The sequence below is a fragment of the Homarus americanus genome, unplaced genomic scaffold, assembly GCF_018991925.1.
Source record: "Homarus americanus isolate GMGI-L3 unplaced genomic scaffold, GMGI_Hamer_2.0 scaffold48354, whole genome shotgun sequence".
Classification (NCBI taxonomy): domain Eukaryota; kingdom Metazoa; phylum Arthropoda; class Malacostraca; order Decapoda; family Nephropidae; genus Homarus; species Homarus americanus.
Window position 1 is genome coordinate 6,865,420 of NW_024723833.1, and position 26,926 is coordinate 6,892,345.

Genomic DNA, 26,926 nt, shown 5'->3' on the forward strand with positions numbered 1-26,926 from the left:
ATGTGAGATTTCTGCATGCATATATATATATATATATATATATATATATATATATATATATATATATATATATATATATATATATATATATATATATATATATATATATATATTATTTTAAATTAGGTTAAGGAATCCGTTACATAAAACAATTGTACTGCACCGTTATCTTTTATTGATTATGAAGTCTATAATCACGGCATAATAAACACTAGTATCAATGTAATACAATGGAAATGTAAAAAGTAGCAACTTAACCTAAAATTACAGACTCAGAATACGAGTGAAAATGGATGTCTGACATAAGCCCCCCGACGAAAGCCACCCAGACAAAAGCCCCTACTTTGATCGGGGTGGCACGTCTGATAACTAACCTAACAACCCTAAACCCTAACCTAACCAGCCAAAATTAACCACAGAGAAGAACGAGTATATTTTACCTCAACTATTTAATTGCTATTATAACTTGCCCAGAAAGCCCACTTACTGTTTATCAGGCCAAAAGCCACGATAGTAGGGAAAACTTTTTGTCTGGAGTAACTCATCGAGAAGACTTTAGTGGCTTTTGTCGGGGGGGCTTTTGTCTGTACCCCAGTGAGGATAGTGTCTTAGTATAAAATCGCAATGCTGTGAAACAAAATCTTAATATTTAATCTCAGTACCGCAGCAAAAGTCACATCAATATTTTTTAACCAATACTTTAATATTTCTTACCTTATAGTATTATGTCTTCCAACGAAGTAAATAACTGGATCGAAAACACAAGAGAACTTAAAAGTCGTCTAGCCTCCCCTCGTCTTGTCACGATGGAGACTTGTGCAGAACTGAAGTGAATTGCTTGTAACTGGTGGATTGGTCGGCTGTACATGAACTGTTATGACCCGAGACTGCATGGTTTTGCAGCTACTGGAGACGTTAATCCTTCCCTTTGTATCGGCGGCAAGTTAATCCTCGTCGTGTCTGACCTAACACCTGACCCACACCACATGTGCTCACTGGCGTACTTGTTTGAAGTTGTTTCCTTAATCCTCAACAGGTTACAGGTTGTGTGTGTGGCCGGGGGGGGGGCGCATAGCAAGGGTGTAGCTCATGACGTGGCCGTGATGATGTGGGTCAGGTGTTAGGTCAGACACGACAAGGATTAACTTGCCGCCGATACAAAGGGATGGATTAACGTCTCCAGTAGCTGCAGATATGGGTGATGAGCAGACCCAAAAGTGCCGCCCCCCAAAAGTGCCGCCCGGGGCGGACCGCCCCCCCCTAGCTACGCTAGTGCAGACCCCCTACATATTAAATATCTTGGTTCTAGAACTTCTAGGTCGTTTGCGAGGTAACGTAAGCCCCCTCCCCCGCCTGTATGGGCTCGCCACGCTCGCCCCCTGCTTACACTAATGAATGGAAATAAATTAATGTCCCTTCAAGTCTTGCTCCCCCCTTTCCAGAAACTTATATACGCCACTGTTTAGTAACGCGCATATGTGATGCAGAACAAGATTTTGATTGCATATTTAATCTTCGAGGGTAATCCCTCACAAAAAATATTAAAGTAAAACTTAGGAGATTAGGGAGTCAGTAGTTGTGTGGAGAGATTAATTAAAAGAGTAATTACAAATAATTATGCAAATATTATGCTTAATATTACACCATTAGTAAAATAGATAATAGTTAATAAATTAATTTGAAGAAAAAAAAAATTATCATGAAGCTTTACTGCTTCTCGGAGAAAATGTGAACAAAAAAAGTTGCATTGACGGGTGTCCACATAAATTTTCTGTCATGTAACCCCACTTGGTACATTCCCCTTTGTGTACTTTTTCAAAGAATACTTCAGATACTAAATTTCAGTTTCCACAGATGAATGTCAGCATCAAGTTCAATAAATGCCTTGCACAGGTTCAACGAAAATTGATATAAGAACATAAGAAGAACATAAGAAAATAAGGAGTCTGCAATAGGCCGGTTGGCCTGTGCCTGGCAGCTCCTGTCGAGAGTTACTACCACTGTATCATCCATGAATCTATCTAGCCTCCTTTTGAAACTTTCCAGAGTTCCCGCACTTACTACAAAGTTGCTAAGCTTGGTCCACCACCCTATTTGTGAACCAGTTCCTTCCTATCTCCCTCCTAAACCTAAACTTATCCAACTTGAATCCGTTGCTCCGAGTCCTATCCTGCTCGGATATTATAAGAACTTTATCTATATCCCCTGCATGCAATTTAGAACTGACATTGCAAAAATGGGAATTTGTAGCATTTTGAAATCATCAGTTACGAGAAATAATCTTACAAAGGATTGTGATATAATTAGACTTTGGGATTGTGAATCCCTGGAACACCCACGCGTACCCGTTGCCGTGACAACCACCACCCACACGACCTTTTAACTGTCAAACTTAAATTTAATTTGTAGCCTCTTATTTTGTCAGGAATCGACTATTCTTTATAGCTTCAATTAACCACTAAAATTTATTATTAAAGTTAGATAGCACTAAAACACATTTTAACTGAGTTATTAGCTTAATTATCAAGTTTTCCATATTTCTAAATGAATATTGTATGCAATGTGGCACCGCTGCATAAATAAGGTATGTCATTTACTGCAGATCTAGCAAGACGATCGCTGGGTGGAAAATTATGTATGGGTGAAAAAAAAAATTGTTTGAGGTGGAAAATAGAACACATGACTGGGAAATTATGTTTATTGTATCCACACGTAAAAGTTAGTCTTACGATTTATTACGCCCACCATGAAAAAATTTTCGTGGGGTAATTTAGACTCTTTAGAGCCTTATGGAGGATGACACCCTGCTAATAGATTTCTGGTTGCGCATATAATATTATATACAGGTAGTGTAACTCATTTGTTTTAGTTTAACATATTTATATTAAAATAACTCTGAGTATCAGTAGCTAATATGAGTTTAAGTCCTCAGGTCATTCAGAGGCATAAACAGATCTTGTCTATGATAAATAGTCTTTGAAGTACTATAACTACACTGTATAGTTATAGTACACAGTAATATTTTAACGAATATCAAGATTTTGATTAAGATGTATGGTAGGCACAAGCGATATTTCCAGCAGTACGACAACTGCCCGATCAATGTCGCCACCCGCCTGCCTCGCCAGTCTACAAAAGTCCTCAATGACGGAACGAGAGCAGAGCCAACAGGTTAGTCAGTGCTTCCTGCTTTCCTATTTTCCAGTTTATTCTTGGATACACAATACTAAATTTTTATTTTTTTCGTGCACTGAATAACTTACCAGGAGACCATTTCAGAGACGCTTCGTGTGTGAGTAGAAGCATCAGTAAATTTCGTGATATACATTACATATGTGGGTAAATTTGTATTTTTAACCAGTATCCAAAAACACATTGCTCAACTCAAAAACCAGCCTAACCTAGAATGAATACCTTCAGCAGTGGAGGGTCGCATAATTGTTGAAGATTCATCAACACCCATATTTGCAATACACAATACTGTTTCTTTGGTATAATTATCCCAAAGAAGCAACGGTAATTGTGAAGTTTATCTCACACCCCCACAGAAATAATGATGGTGATAACCACCAATGTGTGTGGCTCCCGTGGTCTAAAATTGAGTGGTTACCATCACTGTGGTGCTCTTGGATGACTAGTCACGAAAATCGGTTTAATTGTAAGATGAAACCGTGTACAAAGTGCATACAGTATTTGTTATTATTATTTATTTATATTTTATTTGCATTCAAAATAGGAAAGATAATTTATGGTAGTGACCAAGTCCCAGGTTGCTTATCTGACTTTCTACCTCATTTACACACAATTGCAGGGTTGGTGTCACTGAAGCGTGTGAACTAATACTGTAGCCTATAATTTTGTAAAGAAAAATAAACAAAATTCGGTTACATAATCAAATAAGGAGTCTGCAATAGGCCGGTTGGCCTGTGGCAACAAATGCTATACAATAATGGCTTTTCTAGTAGTTTTCTGATTTTCAACTCCTGATATCTTGGTTATGCGCCAAATGTGTCATAGATGAAAATCGTCTTGATTTTATCTGAACTTGTGATTACCCACAACAATAAACCCAATGTTGAATATGTCCTGTACTATAAATTGACCTTTGTTTCATTAATATTTACGTATATATACAGTAGTTGTTTTTTTCAGATGAAATGAGACTTTTGATATCAATCCTGGGTTTATCCTTGGGGTTGGTGGTAGAAGTGTGTACAGATGCCAGCCAACATACTGAAAGAATTAGTCACAACCCTCACGTTCCTGATCAAAAAACAAATCCCCATCCACATTATGGACCTACCCCCTCCCAGGAGAGTGATATCCATTTTCATAGCTCCATTACTGAGGACCCTGTTTGTGACCAGTCAGATGAGGCTTGTAGCATACTAGAAAAATCCAGGCAGTCTGGTGTTGCTGCTGACCAGGAAGGAGTCACCAGGACTAAGAATCGGGTGCCATTAACAGAATTAGGAAGGATGCTTGCTGGAAATACTTCACCTGAAACATATGATCTTGAAGGTATAAATCGGAAAGAATCATTAATACATGCTGAGAGTATTGAGGAAGACTACATGAACAACAAATGGAAGGAGGTTGGGTGGACTGCCAAGGAAGGCAGGGACGCTGAAAGTGCTGTCAAGATCCTCAAACAATCAGGAGACTTTGAAGAGTTCATTGAAAATGGTCCCATTGTCATCGTGTACTTCTATAAAGATGGTAAGTTTGAATTAGCGCCATTAGGTCCTTGGCAATTAAATTCTTATTTATTTTATTTATATATTTCACCACTAACTTAACAAGATAGAAACGTGCAAAAAACTTCTATTGCTTCTCAGGAAACTAAGTTGACGGAAGATTCAAAGAAGCTGTTGAAAAATCAACCATAAAAGCCCTTTAAAGAAATTTGAGTAAAGCTAATGGTAATAATGGAACAGATGGTTAACACCAGAAGGAGTTGTTCGAACTTGTTCCTTTTTTCCACATGTTCTTTGGATGATAGTAAGTAACAAAAATTATACAACTTTATATTTGGGTAAAATTTTAGTGTCAGTCATCCCTGTACAGTATTTAGATATCCAACCTAATGTAACTTAAACTAATCTAACCTAGCCACAGAACCCAGAACTATATCTGCCGGTAACCTAACTGGGGGGAGGGGGCGGCTTTGTCCTCCCAGACCACCCCTCTCCCCTTTCTGGTGGGGGTTAAATCGCAAGATGACCGAAACTAAAATATCCTGTACCTTTATTTTAATTAGACGTATTTATTTTTTCCCTGTGATCATTGTGGGGTAAAACGCAGTAAAAGAACTCATCATATGACGCTAAAATGATGCCTTTGTATGGGAAGAAATTAATTATTTACTATAAATATTCAACAGAAAAATGTACCATATTGGTGTGTGTTGTCGTCTGCTCTTTGTTTATGCTCACCCGGCGGGTTGCTTCATCCGAGTTTACTCTCACGTCCCCAAGAAAAGGCAAAATTACACCATGCTGCTTCAAGAAAATTGCTCTTATTGGCATCAGATACCAAAGTACAGTACAGTACTGTACTGTACTGTACTTGTACAATACTTTCTGTTAAATTTGGTGAAAGGATGAATCCCACCAGGCTGGGAAGTTAAGTAAGGTTAGGTAGCTTACTTTAGTTGGTTAAATGAAGTTCTATTGGAGTCTGTGCATTGTCGTATCATTTTTATTATTTACCATTATCCACAGAACATCTGTGGAAAAATTATCGAAATCAAACAATGCGTTCTGGTGCTAGTCATCTGCTCCAGGATTACCAAGTTTATTTGTAGGATACTACCAAAGTATTTGATGACCTCTTCTAATGAAAAGTGCAGGCTAAATGTTTTAAATCAATTATGAAAGAAATTGATGCTGGCTTAAGTTGTCTAACATCAAAATTTTCGCCATTTGCATTCATATCCAAAAAAGTGACCCTGGTGTTAGATTTAGTAGAAGAGACTTGTCAAAAGAATATTGTACGTCTGTGCTGTACTTTACTTGATGTTTGAATATTTTGAGGTATTGGTAGCACTGTACAGTATTGTATACTGTACTTTGATTTTCCTCTTACACTTGGGTAAATAAATGAAGAATAAACATACGGTATATGGATGAGACAATGCTCTAGGTTTAGGAGAACTGAGCCAGTCAGTCCCTTAAAGTTCAAAAGGAAGCTACAAGAGGCATAGTATGCTCTAAATGTTGTAACTTTAGGATAACTTGGACATCAACTATCAAAGCAGTGCATTGGAACCATTATTTTATCCAACCTGTATTTGTGGATGTTAGAATGTCAGTTATTGAGTCAGTAATATAATGGCTGTACATCAAGTGAGATATGAACATCATTCCGAGTCTTACAAACTAACATATCAAATTCCACACTATCCATGACAGTTAATTTCAAGTCCAGATTGATTTATATGAACATATTATCAGGATGAATAATAATAATAAAAATATTTATTGATCAGGTGGATCTGAGGCTTTGTCAAGATTCTTGTCAGAGTATAGAAAGTCAGCCCAACACCTGATGCAGTACCATGTGCTGCTTGCTATGGTCAGTGTTCATACCCTCACAATTCTGTTTTCTCTGTCTGTATAATTTTGGAATGCCGTATTATACTGCACATGCTATTTAGCTGTAATAAGTTATTATTTGTAGAGGTATGTGCATAGTGGTACTCTAATTAAGTCTTGGAAAACATCAAACTCATTACTAAAGTATGATTTTGTCTGAAACCATGTGTACTACTGTATAATAATGGCAGGTATTTTTCCAGATTCTTTCTCACTTATATATTAAAGTACTTTATAGACAATGTAGCACATCCATGAATTACACCCTGCAGGTGGACTGTGCCCAGTACAGTGTGGCTGCTTACTGTATGCCAGATAAAGTCAACCGGTTTGCATATGGTTTCCGGGATGGTCAGGAGAAGATTGCTTTCCCCCTGGATACTTTGTTCAATAACAATGCCATTGTAGCTTCTGCCTTACAGTATGTATTACCAGTATTTTAGTGTGTTTTGAGCAATTTGATACAATATCCTCCTTCCCTCCTCAGCATTTATAAGAGGAGTCTAGGAAAATTTATAGTACCCTCCCCCGTTTTCCCCCATGCTCATGCTCGGGAACAGAACCCTTTCCTAAGTTGGGAAATACCCATATTTTACTGAACTAATAAATGTAAAGCTGAAAAACAAAAAAATCAAAGGGATCAGATAGAATTATCAGTTTGAAAACTTTGTCTTGGTAATTAGTTTAACTGTAAAAAATAGGAAGAACAATCTATGTCAGTGTGTGTGCTCATATCCATGCACTCAGTACTGGTTACGTATATGTGTCTAGAGAGGAACTATAGTACAGGTAGTAGTAGTGGGTTTTATTCCCATGAGAGCAGCCAACTTGAATAATGTTACTACATACTTCTTAGCTGGAAACAAAATCATGTGTTGTACAGTGGTCCTTCGGTTAATGAGCACAATTCGTTCCAGAAGGTTGCTTGTTAACCGAAAAATTCGTTAACCGAAACCATTGTTTCAATGGGTTTTTGGGTAATTGGTTTCAGCTCACCGAAAATTACATACAAACGAAAAATAAATGCGTAAAGTACACTTACTTTGAGGTGTGCATGTAGAAGGCTCCTGGTTGATGATGATGGGAATTAGAATGGGGGTGGAGGAGAAGGGAGAAGAGAAGTCATTGGGGTGGAAGAGAAGTCACCCCATGCCGCCATTTCACCCATAAATATAGTTCAAAATGACCAATAATTTGACTGAAAACACAGAAAAAAGCATTTATGTTGAAGAGTCTCAAACAAGATGTTCCTTCCTCTGAACCTGTAAACAAACTGACGCCAAGCTTGGTGTGTTGAGTGGCTGTTTGGCGCGCATAAAACTAGTTTCCTGTACGTCAATTATGTTCAATAATTGTTAAAATGACTAAAAATTTAATATAAAACTTTTAAAATGATTGAATAGTACAACCTTCTTGATATTTGCTAAAATGGTAAGGAATTTAAGCCCTAGAACCGATTACTGTACTGGCGGACTAATACGACAGCTAGTGAGCAAGCGAAAACATGTTGAGGGGGCGCTCGTAAGGAATTCGTTAACCGAGGGATTGCTCGTTAACGGAAGTGAAGAATCTTATGGAAGGTAATTCGTTAACCGAGGGATCACTGTATATAAAATAGCCACTTCCTGGTTCTCAAAAATCATGTAACCTCACATATTCTGTGTTTGTTAATTTGTATACCTCATTTGGACTGCCTTTCTCATTAACATAGATTTACATACAATTCTAATTTAGCCTTGTTTCCTATCACAGCTTGGCCCTTATCAATGCTGTGCCCATCCTGCAGACGGCAGGAGAAAGGAGGGACCTTGAGGCTAGGTGCCGTGGCCGCTGTGATATTATATTCTCCTTCCTTCACACCCTAGGCACTTACGGTAATATTTGTGTGTCAAGGAAAGAGAGAATGGTTTTGTCTGTAATTTCAGACAAGTTAATTTCAATGTTTGCATCTACTGTACCAATTACATTATGTGAATATCAGATATACTGCATGTAAATGGCTGTATGGCATAATATTTGGTATTGTATTATTCTCTAAATAAAGTACAATAATTTTCCTAATTAAGCCTCACTTAACATGTGCCTATATTCTTCAGAACACAGGATGTTCTTGGAGATGGCCTATGCCCACCAGGATATCTTTGTTTTTGCCATTACTACCTACACTGCCGGCACCCTTGGTCTCTCCAATCCACACTCAAGTGGTGAGTCATGGTCATTAGAACTTTTTTCTAGTTTTAATGAGGTTGGCTTTAACCATGGAAGACAGATTAAACATCATTTACTGATCAAATATTGTGGATATTACAATTTGATATATTGTACAGTACTGGTATTTCAGAGCCACAGATGGTCAGCGATTAATTACATGTAGCTAGTTATACAGTACATTACAGTATGTAGTTTCAATTTTGTTGACAGATCCACATATTGTCTGGGTGTTATGGCTCAGTAACATCTAGGTAACAGCCGAAAGTCAAAGATCAACATTGTCTGGAGCATAATGTTTGTACAGTATCGACACAAATTTAAACAACACTTCACAAGGATATGTGTCATCATTAGACAAAGTCATGATTGCCACATTCTGCTCTCAATGTCAAAGATCAAAATATTGTCCAGAGTGTGATGTTTGTATCAAGATGTTTTCATTAAATTTAAGAATATTTAATATCACTAGACAAAATAATGAACACTTAATTCAAATGATCATATTAAAGGTCTAGGCCACTGCTGAGTTTTAAAGGTCAAAACATTGCACATAAAATAACTTTTGTCGGTACAGGTACAATGCAGCATATTAATAAACCTTCATATGGGTTTGTATCATAAAGTTAAGTGTAAAACATCAAAGTTTTTGTGATACATGTCAAGATCAAAGGTCAAGATTTTATGTAGATGATATGCTTGATGTGCTTAGGTGAAACCTGATATGAATATGTATCCTCTTTGCCACTAATTGGCTTGGTAGCTGCATGGGTGGTTGGTCACGTCTCTGTTACACACTATTACCAAGTAATGTATATTGGTTCCAGAACGTATTTGTACCTTTGCTAGTGTTTGTCATGTTTGGTCTTGAATGAGCTCACACTCAGTGCCATCACGTAGATTCAATAGTTAATTTTAGTGTTGGAGTTCAAAGGTCAAATCCACACCATAACTTTTGTATCTGTATTTATATTGATGAATTACAAATGAGTGTTTATCATCATTAGCCAAAGTGCTGAACATTGAGTTCGTGTTGCTTCCTACTAATGTAATGTGTTCTACAGGGACATCCACGTCAACACGCACACTCACACACACACACACACACACATATATATATATATATATATATATATATATATATATATATATATATATATATATATATATATATATATATATATATATATATATATATATATATATATATACTGTATATATATATATATATATATATATATATATATATATATATATATATATATATATATATATATATACTGTATATATATATATATATATATATATATATATATATATATATATATATATATATATATATATATATATATATATATATATATATATATATATATATATATATATATATATATATATATATATATATATATATATATATATGTGGTTCGTTAATCTAACTCAAACTGCCCAGAAGGTCGTCGTTAACCGAAACCATTGTTTCAATGGGTTTTTGGGTAATTGGTTCCAGCTCACCGAAAATTTCCTAAATTCAACAAAAATGGTAGAAAAGTTCACTTACTTTGAGGTGTGTATGTAGAAGGCTCCTGGATGATGATGATGATGATGGGATTTAGAATGGGGGTGGAGGAGAAGGAAGAAGAGAAGGCATTGGGGTGGAAGAGAAGTCACCCCATGGTGCCATTTCACCCATAAAATTTTAGCTCTCTGGTTTAATTCAAGATTATTTTCTTTAAATCAACGCTGCACTGCATTATATATTGTCAATATATAAAATATATTTCAAAATGACCAATAATTTGCTTGGAAACACAGAAAAAAAGCGTTTAGTTGAAGAGAGTCTCAAGCAAGATGTTACCTCCAGTGAAAACAGAGAGAGACTGACGCCTGTTTGCTGTGTTAAGAGGCTGGATGCCGCGCATTAAACTAGTCACTTTACCTTCAATTTTGTTCAATAATTGTTAAAATGACTAAAAAATTGAATATTAAACTTTTAAAATTATTGAATAGTATAAACTTCTTGATATTTACAAAAATAGTAAGGAATTTAAGCCCTAGAACCGATTAATGTATTGGCGGACTGATACTAAAGCTGGTTGCCCGGTCAGTGCAAGCGAAAACATGTTGAGGTCGGTTCGTAAGAAGTTCGTTAAGCGAATTTTTTTCGTTAACCGAATTGAAGATCCTTATGGAAGGCAGTTCGTTAATCGAAATTACGTTAACCGAGGTGTTCGTTAAACGAGGGTCACTGTATATATATATATATATATATATATATATATATATATATATATATATATATATATATATATATATATATATATATATATATATATATATATATATATATATATATATATATATATATATATATATATATATATATATATATATATATATATATATATATATATATATATATATATATATATATATATATATATATATATATATATATATATATATATATATATATATATATATATATATATATATATATATATATATATATATATATATCTGGTTGGCAAAGATTAAAGTATATACACTAATGGGATCTCTGCCATCTTATTGTAATAGAAATGCATTAAAACCACTGCATTAATATGAAGATAGGGTAGAAATTCTAGAGTGGTGGGAGGCATAACTACAGTAGTCATTTTTTCCCCATTCTAGAACAAGATGACCAAGAAAACACCCTGTGGGTTGTACACTGTGCCGATAAGGCAGCAGATAAGGATTGTGTGGTGAGCCATTACCGCCGCAAGATGGTCTTGTCACAGCTGCTACATTTCATCCGTGCTCTCCAGCTTCCCATTTGGGTCAGTCACATATTACAGTGAAGAAAGAAAGTGGTGTTCCATTATCACTAACAGACAGTTATAGAGATTTCACATATAAAAGTCTTAAGAAAGACTATATGAAAAGTTAGCCGCAGGGATTCAAATTGGAGAAGTGAAAAAATAGTGAGGGAACGAGACAGAAGAGGGTAGAGAAAGAGACGAGGGGATCGGGGGAGAAAAGGACAGGGCTGAAGGGAAGCAGAATTTTAAGATATAGGGTAAAGGAGGGACATACAGGTAGAAGGATAGGAGGAAATGAGAAAAGAGCAAGGTTAGGAAAAAGAGAAGTTGAAGAATATCTGGGAATATTAAGAGGAGATAGGAAGTGTGAAAAGGGAACAATAGAAAGCTAGTGAGGAAGAGGATAAAGGCAAACATGGTTGAGAATTACAAAGGTTACAGTTGTATAAGTACAGTGTCCTCATATTACACACTGGTTATGTTCTTGAGAAACAGTGTTAAAAAGATCCTATGGAAAATACGGGGATAGGTTCTAGGCTCATAATATAATACTCCTTATTCATCCAAGAAGTTAATATATACAACAAATTTGTGTGTGGTCTTTAATGCTGATGATAATGAACTTCATATGATATTGCTGATGTTGAGGTCAGTTCAAGGAATTTGCATGGTTAGTTGTGGAGCAGAGCTGGTGGAGGTGGCTGCAGTGGTGATGGTAGATGTGCATAAGAAACAATGTTAGGTGTTTGGCTTTATTCTGTAAGGAGTCAGTGCACTCTATCATTAAAGTTCAAGCTCCACTCCATAAATAGATTGTCAACTAAACTAAGGTCTTCAGTTTACTTGGCCAGTTGAAAAGATTTAATGGTATCCAGGCTCCATCTCCTCACAAGTACTTGATTGATTCATCTTCTCTTGTGCTTCCCCACAGTGGGATTCCTGTGATATGTGTGTGGATCAAGTATCACACACTTCCTGGGGGCCTTTGTTGAAATGTCTATAAGTGAATCCAGACCATTCACAAAAAATGGAGGGTCACAGTTAATTGGACCGTGTACAGTAAATTTGAAACTGCACTAAAACTGCACTGCACTACTGTTTTTAGGTTAATGCAAGCACTGTACTATACTGGTGGCAGAGAGACAAATTGGGCAATGATATATCCTTCAAATGTTACACATAAAGGAATATGCAGTCAGGTTGAAATACAATGTCTTGGCATCTACAAGACACTGAAATAGATATGAAGTCTTTATTAGAGAACTTTGGGAGGAACATCCAGTGGAAGTTTGTAATGGGCATGAAAAGCTAATGTGCTGTTAATTTTTTTTTCACAGCATGAACTGGCAGTGTCACCAATTACTTCAGAAGTTGTGACTCCATATGATGAGACAGGTTTACCATGGGTGCTGCTGTTATATGATACCTCTTCTCAAAGCCGTGTCAGAAGCCTTGCACCCCATCTGGCCCAGTTGCTTCATGGATCCATTGCCACTATTACTGTGAACTTGTAAGTTTCGTCATCAAGCCTTCAATATCACAAAACATATACACCACAAAGAACTTAGATTGCACTTAAGCCCAGTTACATCTTATGAGCTTGTCACATTGCTAGTACAGTACTGCTTTCCTTTTTTTGATTCTTAATACAGTACAGTAATCACTAAAACATTGTCATATCACCCAAGCTTTGTCATGTCATGAATGCCTGTATCACCTGATCCAAAAAGTCACATGTCTCTGAATAGAACCTGTGCAGTACAAAAGAATGTTCTCTTATCATAAAGTCCATCCTGTGACCCAGGGTCTTTTGCAAAACTGAACCCTTCACACATCTCCTAAAACTTGATTATTGAAGAGTAATTCAAATTTATTTTTCTTTATTGTTTTTCTGATAATCAAATATCTATTTGTTTCTTCCACATCTTGGTTGTGACAGAGATTTAGTGAGTGATGCTGCCCTCAGCAAGCTGCATCTGAACCGAAACACCATCACTGCTCCTGCACTTGCCTTCCTCCAGCCTGGACAGGTGAGCATTCTTTTTCCAGTTACTGTTCTCCCTAGTGTAATAATACCACTACCCTCCTGATAATCTAGATTGGCTCTACCACACCTTTGTCATAACTACACCTTAAATTTACATACCAAACTCTTCTCACACCTCTACCTTACTCTTGTGCTATCACACCCTCCCTACACCTTTACTGCTAAACTATCATACCCTCCCTACACTCCCCATGTATAGTAATGCACAAACTAAACCAGTGATGGGCTACCTAGGCTAGTGATGCGGACCTCCATATCAGCGTGTCACCTGAGTGGCCCTCCTTCATCTCAGTGGTCTACAAGTTTGAAATATGACATGTGCACTAACAATGACCATGTGAGTAAGCTTAAATACATGTAATACAACCCAGATATTACATGATGAAATCAGCACATTTATTGTAAGAGTCCTACATAATGAATAAAATATCCCTGGGTGTGTTCAAACTTGATGGGCTGCAGTTTACCCACCACTTTACTTAACCCTAATTACAATTCTTCATCTACTATACCCTAATTGTACACTATCCTCTACAAGCCTTTCCTCACGGGGTTTAAAGTGTCCTATTGAACACTTTCCAACTGGAACTTTTCACAAGTATTTATTGTTGTTTACATACCATGCATACAGTATTTGTGAGTTTTGATAAGCTTTTTATTGCTGGTACTGTACGTACTTGAAAGTTTTATATGGATCCACCAAATTATTTGCTTGTGCTATAATAGAATACATTTTTACACCACCTATAGTAAGAATGAATGAATGACTAACAGTGAATGAAAGGAAAATGTGTGTTAGTTCCATTTTCTTGTCACACTGTGTTAAGCAAGAAAATGTTTGAAAGAGGAAAAAAATTGTGATCAACATTTTCACTTAATCTTACATATTACAGGAAAGTGCAGCGTTGCTGAATGACTACGATGATGCACTAGAGTGGGTAAACGAACAGTTGACAGCAATGTTACAGCAGGTACCACTCACTAAAGAGGAGCAAGGTTATCTGCCTGTCCAAGCACAGGGTATGTCTCCCATGTATTTCCACATTTTCTGGTGACTTGTACTCATTATCCCACTAGTGAATTTTGTTATATCTACATGATTAAATATAATATCCTGACTGTACTATAATCGTCATTGACAGAACAGAGGTGCAAGTGCATAGTTCAAAACTAGGAATATAATCTTTATCAAGAAAACAAAGTAATCTCCGCTTTAGCCGGAATCTCCGGTCCCTGGAACGCTTTATTTGCTGGAATGGATTTTGAGCCTTCTGGGAAAACTCTCCATTTCGGGCATGGGAACGAGTTTTCGAGGATGAAATTCCGAGAAAATCTCACCAGGCATAGGAACAAATTTTCAGGGAGTTCCAAGAGATTGTATCATGCTCCAATGCTTCTGCATGTTCCATTGCGTGGGTGGGCTAGCTGCTTGGGTAACTTGGGTACTTAGTTCATATTCTGCTATCATTGTACAAGGTTGTTCCCTCATTCACTGTTGTACTTTTCTGTGCCAGGACGCAATCACCCATGAATAGTGTTGAAGACCTAAAAAGTGATTACAGTTATGTATACTGCACTGTGCATTCAGCAGAGTAGACAGTGTACCGGTATGCATATTATACATACTTTAACACTAGTTTCGGCTGCTTACATCCTAGTACTGTATGATTATGTACAGTACTGCACAATACAATTTGTTTGCAAAAACAAGTACAATGGCAGCAGAATATGAACTAGGCATGTTAGCCTATGACTTAAGCTACCCAAGCAGTTAACCCACATTGCCAGAATGTGGGGACACGTCGGAGCATGATGCAATCTCTAGGAACTCTCAGAATATTTGGTCCCAAGCCCAGAACGGAGAAATTATTCTGAAAAATGCACATGATTTCATCCTCAGAAACTCATTCTCATGCCCAGAATGGATAGAGAGTTCCCGGAAGGCTCAAAATCCCATTCTGGCTAATGGGGAGGTTAATTCTCATTTCTTCAAAAATTGCACTGTTTTAATATATAGTCTGGAAATATAGGGCGGGGGGTTGCAAGAAAACTTAATATAATTTGGAAATACTGAAGTAGGCTCTGGCCTTCTCTTTTTGCACTTAAGCAAATGAAAACAACCATCACTTAATAATATCAGGAGTTAATAACAGAGCAGTAGATATGAAATTCTGGCAGTAGTCAATGAGTTGTTCTTATTAAAATGAGGCATATTTCTATGATGGTTTTGTCAAAATGTTGAAGGTGCTTTGGCCAAAGCCTAATTACCCTTTTCCTAAGACAGTTTACATATTTTATTTTTTAATTTCTTCCCCACTGGATTTACACAACATTAAAGCAGAAGCTTTTGTGAAAATCTAAAAGGAAATAAAAAAGTTTTTCAGAATCAATTTAGTGTAATATTTAAGGACAGTAGTCGAGGTGACCGACTGCTCAAGCGGCTAATGAGCTCATCAGTGGCAAAGAGGTTAAAAGTTAAAAGTGTTATTAATATCCATGGAATGTCCAGACAATGATGACACCTTCCAGTGCTCATATAAACAAAGGTGGTGACAGTCTTCTCATGCAGGCAACAACAGTGTCATCTTTGCAGAAAAGGTAGGGAAAATGCTGTTCCTCCACCAAATTTCCTTTGTTCTTGAGGTAAAGAATAATTTTCTAACATAGATATTATTTATGTGGTAGCTAGTTAGACTACTGTCCTTAAATATTAATCTTTCTACATTCAACAGCATCCATACTGTGGTAATTCCATACCCTTATTAAACATATGTAATCCATTTCCTCAGAGGAGCTACAGCAAGATGATGAGGTGGTGCTGGACATGGTGAAAGAGGATACCTTTTCCAGTGTTGTTCCCCTGGCAGGACCTGGACCCTACTCTGCTGCCCTCAGTACCAACACCCTCTCTGTCATTGCCTTCTATCTTCATTGTAAGGATTGTACAATAAGTAGTCTTATTTTTATTTTTAAGGAGTAATGAATAAAGCTTTAAATGATTAATGGAAAGTCATAGTGAAGGACAATATAGCAGTTGATATTAACCAACTGATTGTCGTTTTCTCTAATAAGTTCATATTAGAAATTTTGTACCCGTTGAGTTCTATACCATAATATCTGAAAGTTTGAATTATTTATTTTCCTAATTCCATATTTGGTAAAAATTTTAAGTCCCATAGTTTTAAAAAAGGTGAAATGAGCCAACCAAACCTAATCCCAACTTTATAATCTTGGAATATATTTTAGTTAAGTTATAGTAATGTATAAGGTTGGGTAGTTTGAGTTTGGTTGGTTAGTTTTGCTTGTTTGAAAAGTGGATAGTACTACAGCCATTTAACATCTTCCACCCTGTTTATAAAATATTTTATTCACATACATGGACAAGTTAAAATTGGTCAGCCTGTTATGAAGAGATACATATAAAGTACAGTCCAGTAAGACCTCGTTTAACGTTGCCCCCGATAACGTTGTTTCGTTATAACGTCGCTACTCTTTAGATACCAATAATTCGGTTAACATCCTGACGACTCGATATAACGTCGTTTTTAGCATCGTCACGGACTACTTTTTACGGCGCATCACCCTCTCAACTTGCCACGCTACGCTCTCTTGTCTTGGCACGCTACTGTATCTCACTCGCGGAACATCACAGCGTCCCCAAGTGTCGCCAGTCTTTGCTAGGCTTCCACAGCGTTCGTGCGTGTTTAAGTGTTTTTGCTCTTAATACTGTACTCTAACAATTTGAAATGGCTTCCAAGCACCCATCAAGTGCTACTGATGCTAGTGTTGTGAAGAAGCAACGGAAGACCATTAGCCTTGCTACGAAAATGGAGGTTTTAAACCATTTTGAAAAAGGGGAATGTGCGGTGGACATGGCTGCTGCCGTAAGTCTATCTCCCACAACAGTGCGTACTATCAGGACCAACACGGACAAGGTTAAGGTTAGTGCTGGAAGTGATACTATTTTCTATAAAAATTCCATTGAATTTCGGTATATGTAATGTATTTCATGGGGCAAAGGGAGGCTTGGGAACGTAACTCCTTGTATTTTATATATTTCTTATGGTGAAAAGTGATTCTGTTAATGTTGTTTCCGTTAACATTGCAGTTTTCAGGAACGGAACCACGACGTTAAGCGAGGACTTACTGTACTGTATAACAACATGAAAATGGTGGATATTATTATTATTTGTAAACCTCCTTGGAATAATAAGATATTGGTCATCTTACCTAAGAAATTTTTACTGTTGCAGGGGACCCTGTCAGCAATGCTCTTCTGCAACACATGAGTGCCATTACCCCAAAACTTCGCGATTATGGCAGTCATTCCTCCTTTCATCGAATTGATTGCTTCGACTGGCCAAATATCTGTGATTCTGCAGGAATTACTACCTATCCTGTTCTTCGTCTCCATCCTAAAGGAAGACGAAATATTACTTATGAGGGGCCAATTAATGGAGATTATATTTTAAAGACGGTATTGCTGTAAGTTTTCTATGGTGTCTTTGTGCCTCATATTTATAGGTTTTTATGGTTGAAGGGGAAGGGAGAGACTGGGATGGATGAATTAATTTAAAAACTGGGTCACCAGAGAGATACAAAACCTTACGAGGATTGGTAAGAACAACCTGAGGATGCTTAGACTGTGGTTGCCAACCCTCGGATGCTAATCTGATTGATTGATGGTTGATACAAGATTTCAGACATGACAATTGGTAAGTATTGCCCATAAAAAGTATTTATGAAACATGGATAATGTTGACATGTGAATCAAATGTACAAATGCAGTTAGAATAACCATCTGCTTAGAGTAGCATTGCACAATCATTTGGTCCATTTAGGAAAAACTTTGTTAATCCTCCCTCAAATTTCAGGTTCCCTTTGCTATACCAGTGATTTGTTTGACACATTCAGTGGGCCATCCACATTCTATTTTCCTGTATCTTCAAAGTTTTGAGATTTGCCTTGTTTCAGCATAACTCGGAAATCAAGTTAGACCTTTTTCACGAGACACCCTTAAGCTATAGGGCTACTACTTTATTGTTGAATACATAGATAGCCCTATTATAACCCATAAGTGTGACTATAGGTCTGAGAGAAGTACTCCAGTGGAACTGAATAGTATTGAGGAGCTGGAGGGGCTACTGGCCCTAGATGAGGATCTGCATCCAGCCTGCAAAACTACCTCCTCTGCTGCTGTTGGGATTTTCCCGACAGCTAAAGGTTAGGAGGACAGCAGATTTTCTAGCCGTCGGAGTAGTATTAAAATGCAGCAATTTTTTTATTTATTTATTTTATTTTTTGTATATATTGCTTTAAGCCAATAATAAATAATAAGTTAAATGAATGCAGCACAGTAATAATTTTATACTTTCAAGAAATTGTAGTGCTTAAACTTACTGAGAAACTGGGCCACTAATTGTGAGATACGAGACCCAGCAAAGACATATGGTTTTAATTTGTGACTCTCCAACTTTAGGTCTACTGCATTGTGTGTATATACATTTTGAAATGTTTTGCTTTCACTAGATTTGATTTTTTAATATGTTTAACTGCAGAAGAATTGGTAAACTTATTCATATAGCATTTTATTGTTTCACTAACATCATATCAAACTCTGAAATATTAAACACCTCAGCATTCCCACAGTCAAAATACCCTGAATCACCATCCTGCCACTGCTTCACCTAGCGATCCTGTGAGCAATGATAACTAAAAGACTACCTGTACGACTACTTTATTTTTAGCTTGGTTAACCACTCTCAATACAGTACTGAATGTTATTTTTAGTTTGTCTATAAGCTGACCAGGTCTGCTATGGGTAGCCATGAGATGCCTGTGTCAACACCTTAGCATCTTTCTGATGCTGCAGAAAATAAAATTGACTTCATATTTTTCTTCCGTAAATCAAAATCGGGGACAAACTTTTTTGTAACTTCTGATCCTCGTAATTCGGGTATTGTCTGTAGTTGGATTGCCAGGTTTACTATGAAGGACTTGTAGACCATAAAATGGATGGTTATTATACTACACTACAGTACTGTACACTGTTGACCATCACTGATCAATCTTTTCTTGTTTGTCTGATGTAATTTTTTTGCTTTCCCTTGCAGATGCAATGGCATTTAATGAGGCTTCTCGTTTGTTGGAAGGCAGCCATCTTTTGGGGAGAATTATATCAAAGCAGGCTGTTGACTCTATGTTAGTATTGCTGGTAAATCATAGTAGTATTCCATGATAATTCAGGAATCAGGCTTACAATTTGTTGCTTAAAACCTCTTAAATGTATTCTATAGTTTTGAGACTTGTTTAATAATTGTTTATACCCTAGTCTTCTCTTAAATAACTGCATATTTCATAAACATGCACCACCTTTTAGGGTGCAGGTTTTGTAATAAAGTAAAAGCTTTATTATCCAGTATACTTAAGTAACCAGCATTTTATACCCACCAATACAAGTGTTTATATGTTCATTGATAGCATATACTGGACAGTTTTAATTTAAAGTGTATTTTTAAGTGATGATGAACACTAAGTGACTACCCTTATGAGAGAAGATATTGTATGACCGTGGTCAACTGTAAAATTACAGTACCATGGAAATTTTTTGTAGAACACAAGCATATAGGTTTGTGTGTTAACCATTACAGGTAGTCATTTTTAAATAAAACCCTGTTCATTTTATATAAGATGTCTCTTGAAAACAATGCATTCACATTTCAGTCATTTTAAAGTAGAATTTATATCTCTAATATTGTTTTTACTATATATAACCTATGGGATGCTCATATATAGTACAATACAGTAGACCCTTGCCATTCGCGAGGGATAGGTTCCAAGAAATGGTGCGAATTGGCAAAACCACGAATGGCAACTTATACTACCTTAGTGCACTACTGTGTACCTATACTGTACCAAACAACTGACCAGCTGCGGCAGCACTCATCCCCTCTTTTAACTTATCTAATGATAAAACTTTCTTTGTTAGGGTCATCACTGACTTCTGCCTTTTACATTTCATTCCACTAGCACGACTAGCACTGACACTAGGCAGTCCTTTAGGGGCCATTTCACACAGAAACCCTAAAGTTTTGAGAGTGCAACATGAGATGCTGCGTGGGGTGACTTGTTGTGCTGCGGGAAAAGCTTACAAGCTAGCCACCATCTGCTTACTGCGAATCGTCGAAATTGCGAATCACAAACTCATGAATAACAAGTGTCTACTGTAGTTATCTTCCATTTTCTAACACAAATTCAAACTAATATCAATTTCTCATGTTCTAAATGAAGATTTGACCAAACATACCGAGTGCAAGGTACAGTACATTCTGTCATAGGGTGGGTAGAATAATTATTTTTTTTTAATTATTTTTCTCTTTGGTTATTGTAAAGGTGTACAACAAGCCAAGGGTGTGTGGTGGTATCCAAGCCTACTGACAAATTTCAGCCCAGACGAGTACTCAGTAAGGAGGTTGACCAGCCAGAAGTTATAACCAACTTCATACGTCATGCTTCACTCCCTGTGTTGGTCAGTTCTCTCTCTCTCTTCATTAAAAGTGTAAATAGCAAATATTACCTCAGATTTCAAAGCTTGTTAACATTCATGGCATTTATATATTTTTCTTTCGTTCATTCTTCTTGGGAATATATTTAAACTTTTATATTGGGAATCTGGGAAAATGCATCAATTTATGAAAATTTGATTTTCTAGAGGTTTTTCAGGAATGGAACTCTTGTAAATTGGAGTTTGTCTTTATATCTACTTCATATCCTATTAATATATACAGTACATAGAAATACCTGTCTGGCCTCAGACATTTATAAAATCTTAAGATATTTACTGTATGTTACAATGATATCTGATGTTAGGAATAGGGTTGGCTAATTTTAACCAATGGTTTTTTTTTTTTTTTTTACATTTTTTCATTGGTTTTAATAAATATTTGTTGCTTTTTTATTATTTTCTGATGGTTTTAATGAGCTATAGTAGATTTCCATCACCACTATTGCTGACAGTCTGTCACTATTAAATTTTAAAATTAAGTATGAATCCATAATGAAGCATATGGATACGTGCTATTGGACTTCACAATATGTTTAACTTCTTAACACAACATCTAGGTCATGTACTCAGACGAAAAATGGATTCCCAAGTACAGTACTGTACAGTATTTTAATGCTTCTACCAATCCTACTCCTACCCCTTGCTTTGTTAGATATGTTCAGCTCCTACTGCTGGTTTTGACAACTGCTATTTTTGGAGGCCTTTTTGTTAATTTATAGTTACAGTAGACCTTTGCGGGTTTGCAATTTGCGATGTCAATTATTCACGGTAAGCAGATGGTGGCTAGCTTGTGAGCCTTTTCCCGCAGCACAACAAGTCACCCCACGCAGCATCTTGTGTTGTACTCTCAAAACTTTAGTGTTTCGTGTGAAATGGCCCCTAAAAGACTGCCTAGTGTTAGTGCTAGTGGAGTGAAATGTGAAAGGCAGAAGTCAGTGATGACCCTGACAAAGTTGAATTATTAGAGAAGTTAAAAGAGGGGACGAGTGCTGCTGCGGCTGGTCGGTTGTTTGTTATAGGTATACAGTAGTGCACTAAGGTAGTATAAGTTGCTGTTTGCGGTTTTGCCTATTCATGTCATTCCTTTTAACCCATTCCTCACAAATAACAAGGGATTACTGTACTGTATATATTCTCTTTGTGTGGTCTTGTCACATTTCTTTTAACATGTAATGCTGGTAATTTCTGGTTATTTTAATTTTTTTAAAGTACTGTATCTGAATTACTTTATATAATTATTATATGCTTTGTGGTTATATTTAAAAAATTGCCCTATTAACATGTCTTGTACATAACATGAAAATGAGGGATTAGATTATACATACTGTATAACATATCTCTGTTGTAGGCTCCACTGGATCCGGAGCGATTCTCAGCTTTACAAGCAGGAGTCATAGAAGATAAGGAGGAGCACTCTGCTGCTTCTGACCAGCACCTCATAATACTCTTCCTACCAGCCAATTCCTCGTTAAGTCCAAATGGGGTTGAAGTAGATTCAAGAAGATATACTTCTCAACAAGCTCAAGAAGGCAGGAAAAAGAATAATGTAGTTACAAATGTTCCTCAATCAAACACCTATGATGATATATGGACTATGATTGGTCATTTAGGAGCACAGTTATCAGAACCTGGATTTATATTTTCCTGGTTGTTATGGTAAGGATTTAATCAAACGAGGGCAGTGTTACTTATTTTTCATCATTTTGTTAAGGTTTTTACATAATTTCAATTCACGGTATTTAAAAAAACTAATTGACTGAATGAAGAATCTGCTTTTACATACTTCATAAAATATCTAAATATTGTAGTGTATACTAATGGAGCATTGCTTTTTGCCCAGTGATGAACCCCTGGCAGATGAAATTCTCCCTGTCTATGGACTAACCCCTGATGTGAGGTCTCTTGTGGGTGTGAATCAGAAAAAGGGCACAGTTTACATCTTTCCAGACTTTGCAGATGTTGACATCTCCGAATCAACCATCAGAGATTGGCTCAGAAAACTTAGGGCTGGACACCTTTCACCTTCTAGTAAGTTCATGTAGTTCATCTTACCAACAAAATTAACTCATTTTTGTCTTGTTCCTACAAAAAAAAATGGATTTTCACTTGTACATAAGGAAAGCATACTTTTAAGATCAAATATCACTGTATTTACTTTTTCTCCATAGCTTGCCACTCAGAACATAAACTGAAACAGGAGTAACTATTAACTCTGTACACTACTCCTATTTAGCAGGATCAGTTAAATTCAACCCAAAGAAGGCCACATTACGAGTTTTGGGGTCTGAATTGTGTTCATAGTTCAAAATTTCAAATTCATTGATGCATGTTTCATGACAACCTGAGCTAACCTATTGTTTCTCTTGATTCTTTAGAGTGGTGGAAAGATAACATTAATTTGCAGATTTGGGTGAGCTAACCTGTGCCCACTCCTAGTTGTTGGCTCTTGTGTTTGCTTACTATGCTGATTGATCTTTATACAGGGGAATAGGTGAAGTCTCTCGGGGTTATTGATACAGTATGTAACCCATATTTTAAAATTTGCAAACTACCGGACTGTACATATCTGTAGTCTATTAGCAAGTTGGCATTGCATATTCAACCTTCATTTTAAACTGCTAACCCATAAAATGTTCAGTGCCCAGGTGAGAAATATTTACATTCGGTATAGTACCAGCCTGTCTCATCCACATGTTCAGTTATTTGTGAGCTCCAATCTGAATATCACTGTCATTATAATATAAAAGGGAAGTACTGGGTAATATAAGTATTTTTATTCTATAATAATTATTCTCACAGCAATCCAAATCTCCTTTGGTCCCAAGCAATTCAAACTATCGAGGATCTACTGTATTGCACTAATTTGGAGTATTATAGCCCAAAGTTCTTAATGAATTTAATTTTGTAAATTTATTTGACTGAGTTAATTTTGGAAGTTACCCTATAGTTAGATGCAATTGCATGGCATTATGCACAAATCATAATAGACACTTTTCATTTTCTTAATTAGATGAACTACCAAAGCGAGAGTGGAAACCTCGCCTTCCCGGGTTTGATTACCTTAAGTTTATGCTCGAGGACCAGGACCGTGATTCAGAAGACCATCTTATACTTGAGATGGAGGCTGACCTTAATGCACACCACCACCAAGGTAAAGCAAAAGGCGACTAGTACCCTGTATTGTAAGTTAGTTTCATAAAGTCTTCCCCAACTGAAAGTTATTGGTGGAGATTTAATGTTTTACCCAATATGTTGTTGCTATTACAGTACTGTACAGTTTAATCTTGTGTGTTGAGTGGTTAGTAAGTGGAGTTCACTTTTAGATGGTTTAAACAGTACCTGTACAAGGTATTGATGTATAAGTATACACAGTACTTAGCAATACATTTATCCAATATTTTCATTGAATTATCTTTCCCATGATTGATTATAGAATATAATGCACTTAAGAGATAGTGTCTTTCTGCTCTTGAATGTGATAATATTGTGTCTTCTTTGTACCATGAAGATGCATCGCTTCAACTTAAAACTTACTGGCATCAATCTTATATAATTGGCCTAACTCTTTGTCTAGAGTTATTTTACAATGGTTTTATGATCTTGATCGTGCCATTGCTTTTTTAAATTATTGCCTGTTTTCATACTGTTACCATTAAATACTGAGAGAACTAAAGTACTAAGCTTTAAGTAATGGCACAAGCCATATGTAAACAAGGGAGTGTCACCATTGAGCTCATACTTGCAGTAAGGTCAGTGGTCCAGGCTTTTTTATGTAGTCCAGTTTTACTTTCTTTCAAATTCATAATGCTTCTCACTGTTAGGTTATACCTTTCATAAAAATATTTCTAGGTTCTTGATGATTGATTGACTTCATTTTTCTTAAAGGAATGTACTGTGATTTAAAGGCACAGTATGATACAGTATCAGCAATCAAGATTGAGTTGCATATTGAGTGTATTTTTATGTGAATGTAATGCTTGTGGTCTTAATGTAATTATGAATCTTGCAGGTGAAAGCCAGACACATGTTCATGATGAACTTTGAAGAACATTAATCAACCTGGAACTTCACAGACTCTTTGTCACCTTACCTTCTCGGCTTGCCACAATCATAAAACATGTATGATCTTATGATCTATCTTGGCAAAATGTTTACTTTTCCAATATCTAATACGATTTTAAGTGTGCAATCTGTGAAGAAAATATTTTCATGGTTTACCACACAAGATTTTAAGTTTATCTACTGTGAGGAAAACATTTTCATGGTTTACTATGAAAAAAGATTTTATGATCAACCACAAGATAAAAGATTTGGGTGATGTACCAGGACAATAATAATTCATGTTCGACTACTGTAACTAAATTTCCATTATTTACCACCACAGTGCCGTCACAACACACTGGTATATTGTTCACAATTCTCCCTCCGAAAAAGTTTGTCATCACAGTTTTCTGGACTTATTGCTTCTTCAACCTTGAGCTGTGTGTCTCTTGTGGTGTGGACATCTGCCAGCTCCAGGTATGGGCACACTACTGAGTAGCACCCTCTGTATGAACATCTCGGAGGGCACCATTCAGTCGAGTGTCCATACGAAAGCTGGCGGATGTCTGCCCCACAAGGGGCCACAGCAAAGAGGATAATTAGGTATAATATTTACATTAACCAACTTTACTGCTGTTCAACTTCATACAGCAGAGTGTACTTATTACAATTAATTTTTGAGGGATGGAATATATATTTTTGTTCAATCCAGAATGCAACGTCTAGCTTTATACTTGGGTATGTTAATGCCTAGCAATAACTCGCCAGGCCAACATACAGGCAATTAAAACATCTAATAATTACTTAATACGTAATATTTGGAGGACACGTCGTTGTCTGGCTACCACCGATCACACCAACGGTCGTGAGCCCCAGTGAGCTATCCTGGGATACTCCCTGTAAGTTATATGTCCACAGAGTGTATTGTAATGTGTATGTTGGGGATAATTAGTTAGAAATAATTATCCCATGTTGGGTAGTGGATCCATGTATCTACTGGTTTCTGTATTAACCTGTATGTTGTGATTGCATCTCATATGCACTACCACAGTCAGTAAGTTGTGTAAAATACCTTGTAATGTGTGAGAAGTAAAGTTGTCCACTTGGGACTAGGAGTAAAGTCTTGTAACTGTACTGTAATGCCACGTACCACCAGTAGGTGTGAGAAGTAAAGTAATCTACAAGGAGTGCCATATACTATGTATTGTGAGTAGGGCCAAGGAACTGGTCCTGCTATGCAATGTAATGTAACACCAGTAAGGTTGTGTGCAGTAAGAGTGTAAGATCTGAGTAATTACTGTTGAGTAAAGAAATAAGAAAATAAGTAAATAAGCAAGTAAGTAAAGAAGAAAGTACCGAGTCTGCAATAAGCCCAGGAGTTGAGCCTGGTAGTTATATGTTAATAATATCTCTTTTTCCCTTTGATTTCTTATTAATAAATTTGTTCGTAGAGTATTTTAGCAGTATTCATTTATCCCACAGTATTTTACCTTTATTTCCGTCCAAGTGACTTGATACCAGAATTACCATACCCATGTGCCTAGACCCTCGTCCATGCTACCAAAAAGAACTAAGGTTAGGCAGTAACCAATGAAGTAAGTAAAAAGTGCATGTGAAGGAACTGAGTAAGAACTAAGACGAGAAGTAAGTAAGATAAGGGTGGTGG

The 26,926-nt window shown here is 36.5% G+C and overlaps 1 protein-coding gene across 1 annotated transcript; it reads left to right on the forward strand.

Annotated features, from left to right (window-relative positions):
- The first annotated feature begins 3,014 nt into the window (after positions 1 to 3,014).
- On the forward strand, positions 3,015 to 26,459 carry LOC121863830 (thioredoxin domain-containing protein 16-like). The gene is made up of 19 exons (XM_042362700.1): positions 3,015 to 3,171; positions 4,153 to 4,719; positions 6,491 to 6,576; positions 6,869 to 7,017; positions 8,349 to 8,470; positions 8,693 to 8,800; positions 11,481 to 11,626; positions 12,946 to 13,118; positions 13,548 to 13,638; positions 14,549 to 14,675; positions 16,445 to 16,588; positions 17,909 to 18,140; positions 18,745 to 18,878; positions 19,769 to 19,856; positions 21,048 to 21,183; positions 22,568 to 22,875; positions 23,060 to 23,247; positions 24,230 to 24,370; positions 25,229 to 26,459. Exons 1-19 carry the CDS (start codon positions 3,051 to 3,053, stop codon positions 25,261 to 25,263), a joined length of 3,096 nt encoding a protein of 1,031 aa, XP_042218634.1. The 5' UTR covers positions 3,015 to 3,050; the 3' UTR covers positions 25,264 to 26,459.
- Positions 26,460 to 26,926: the final 467 nt, after the last annotated feature.

Bases quoted from the DNA above. Each gene is read 5' to 3' on its own strand.
- LOC121863830 (XM_042362700.1), top strand. From the start codon at position 3,051: ATGTATGGTAGGCACAAGCGATATTTCCAGCAGTACGACAACTGCCCG. The intron at 19,857-21,047 runs GTTAGTATTGCT...GTTATTGTAAAG, and splicing joins AAGCAGGCTGTTGACTCTAT to GTGTACAACAAGCCAAGGGT. The intron at 21,184-22,567 runs GTCAGTTCTCTC...TCTCTGTTGTAG, and splicing joins ATGCTTCACTCCCTGTGTTG to GCTCCACTGGATCCGGAGCG.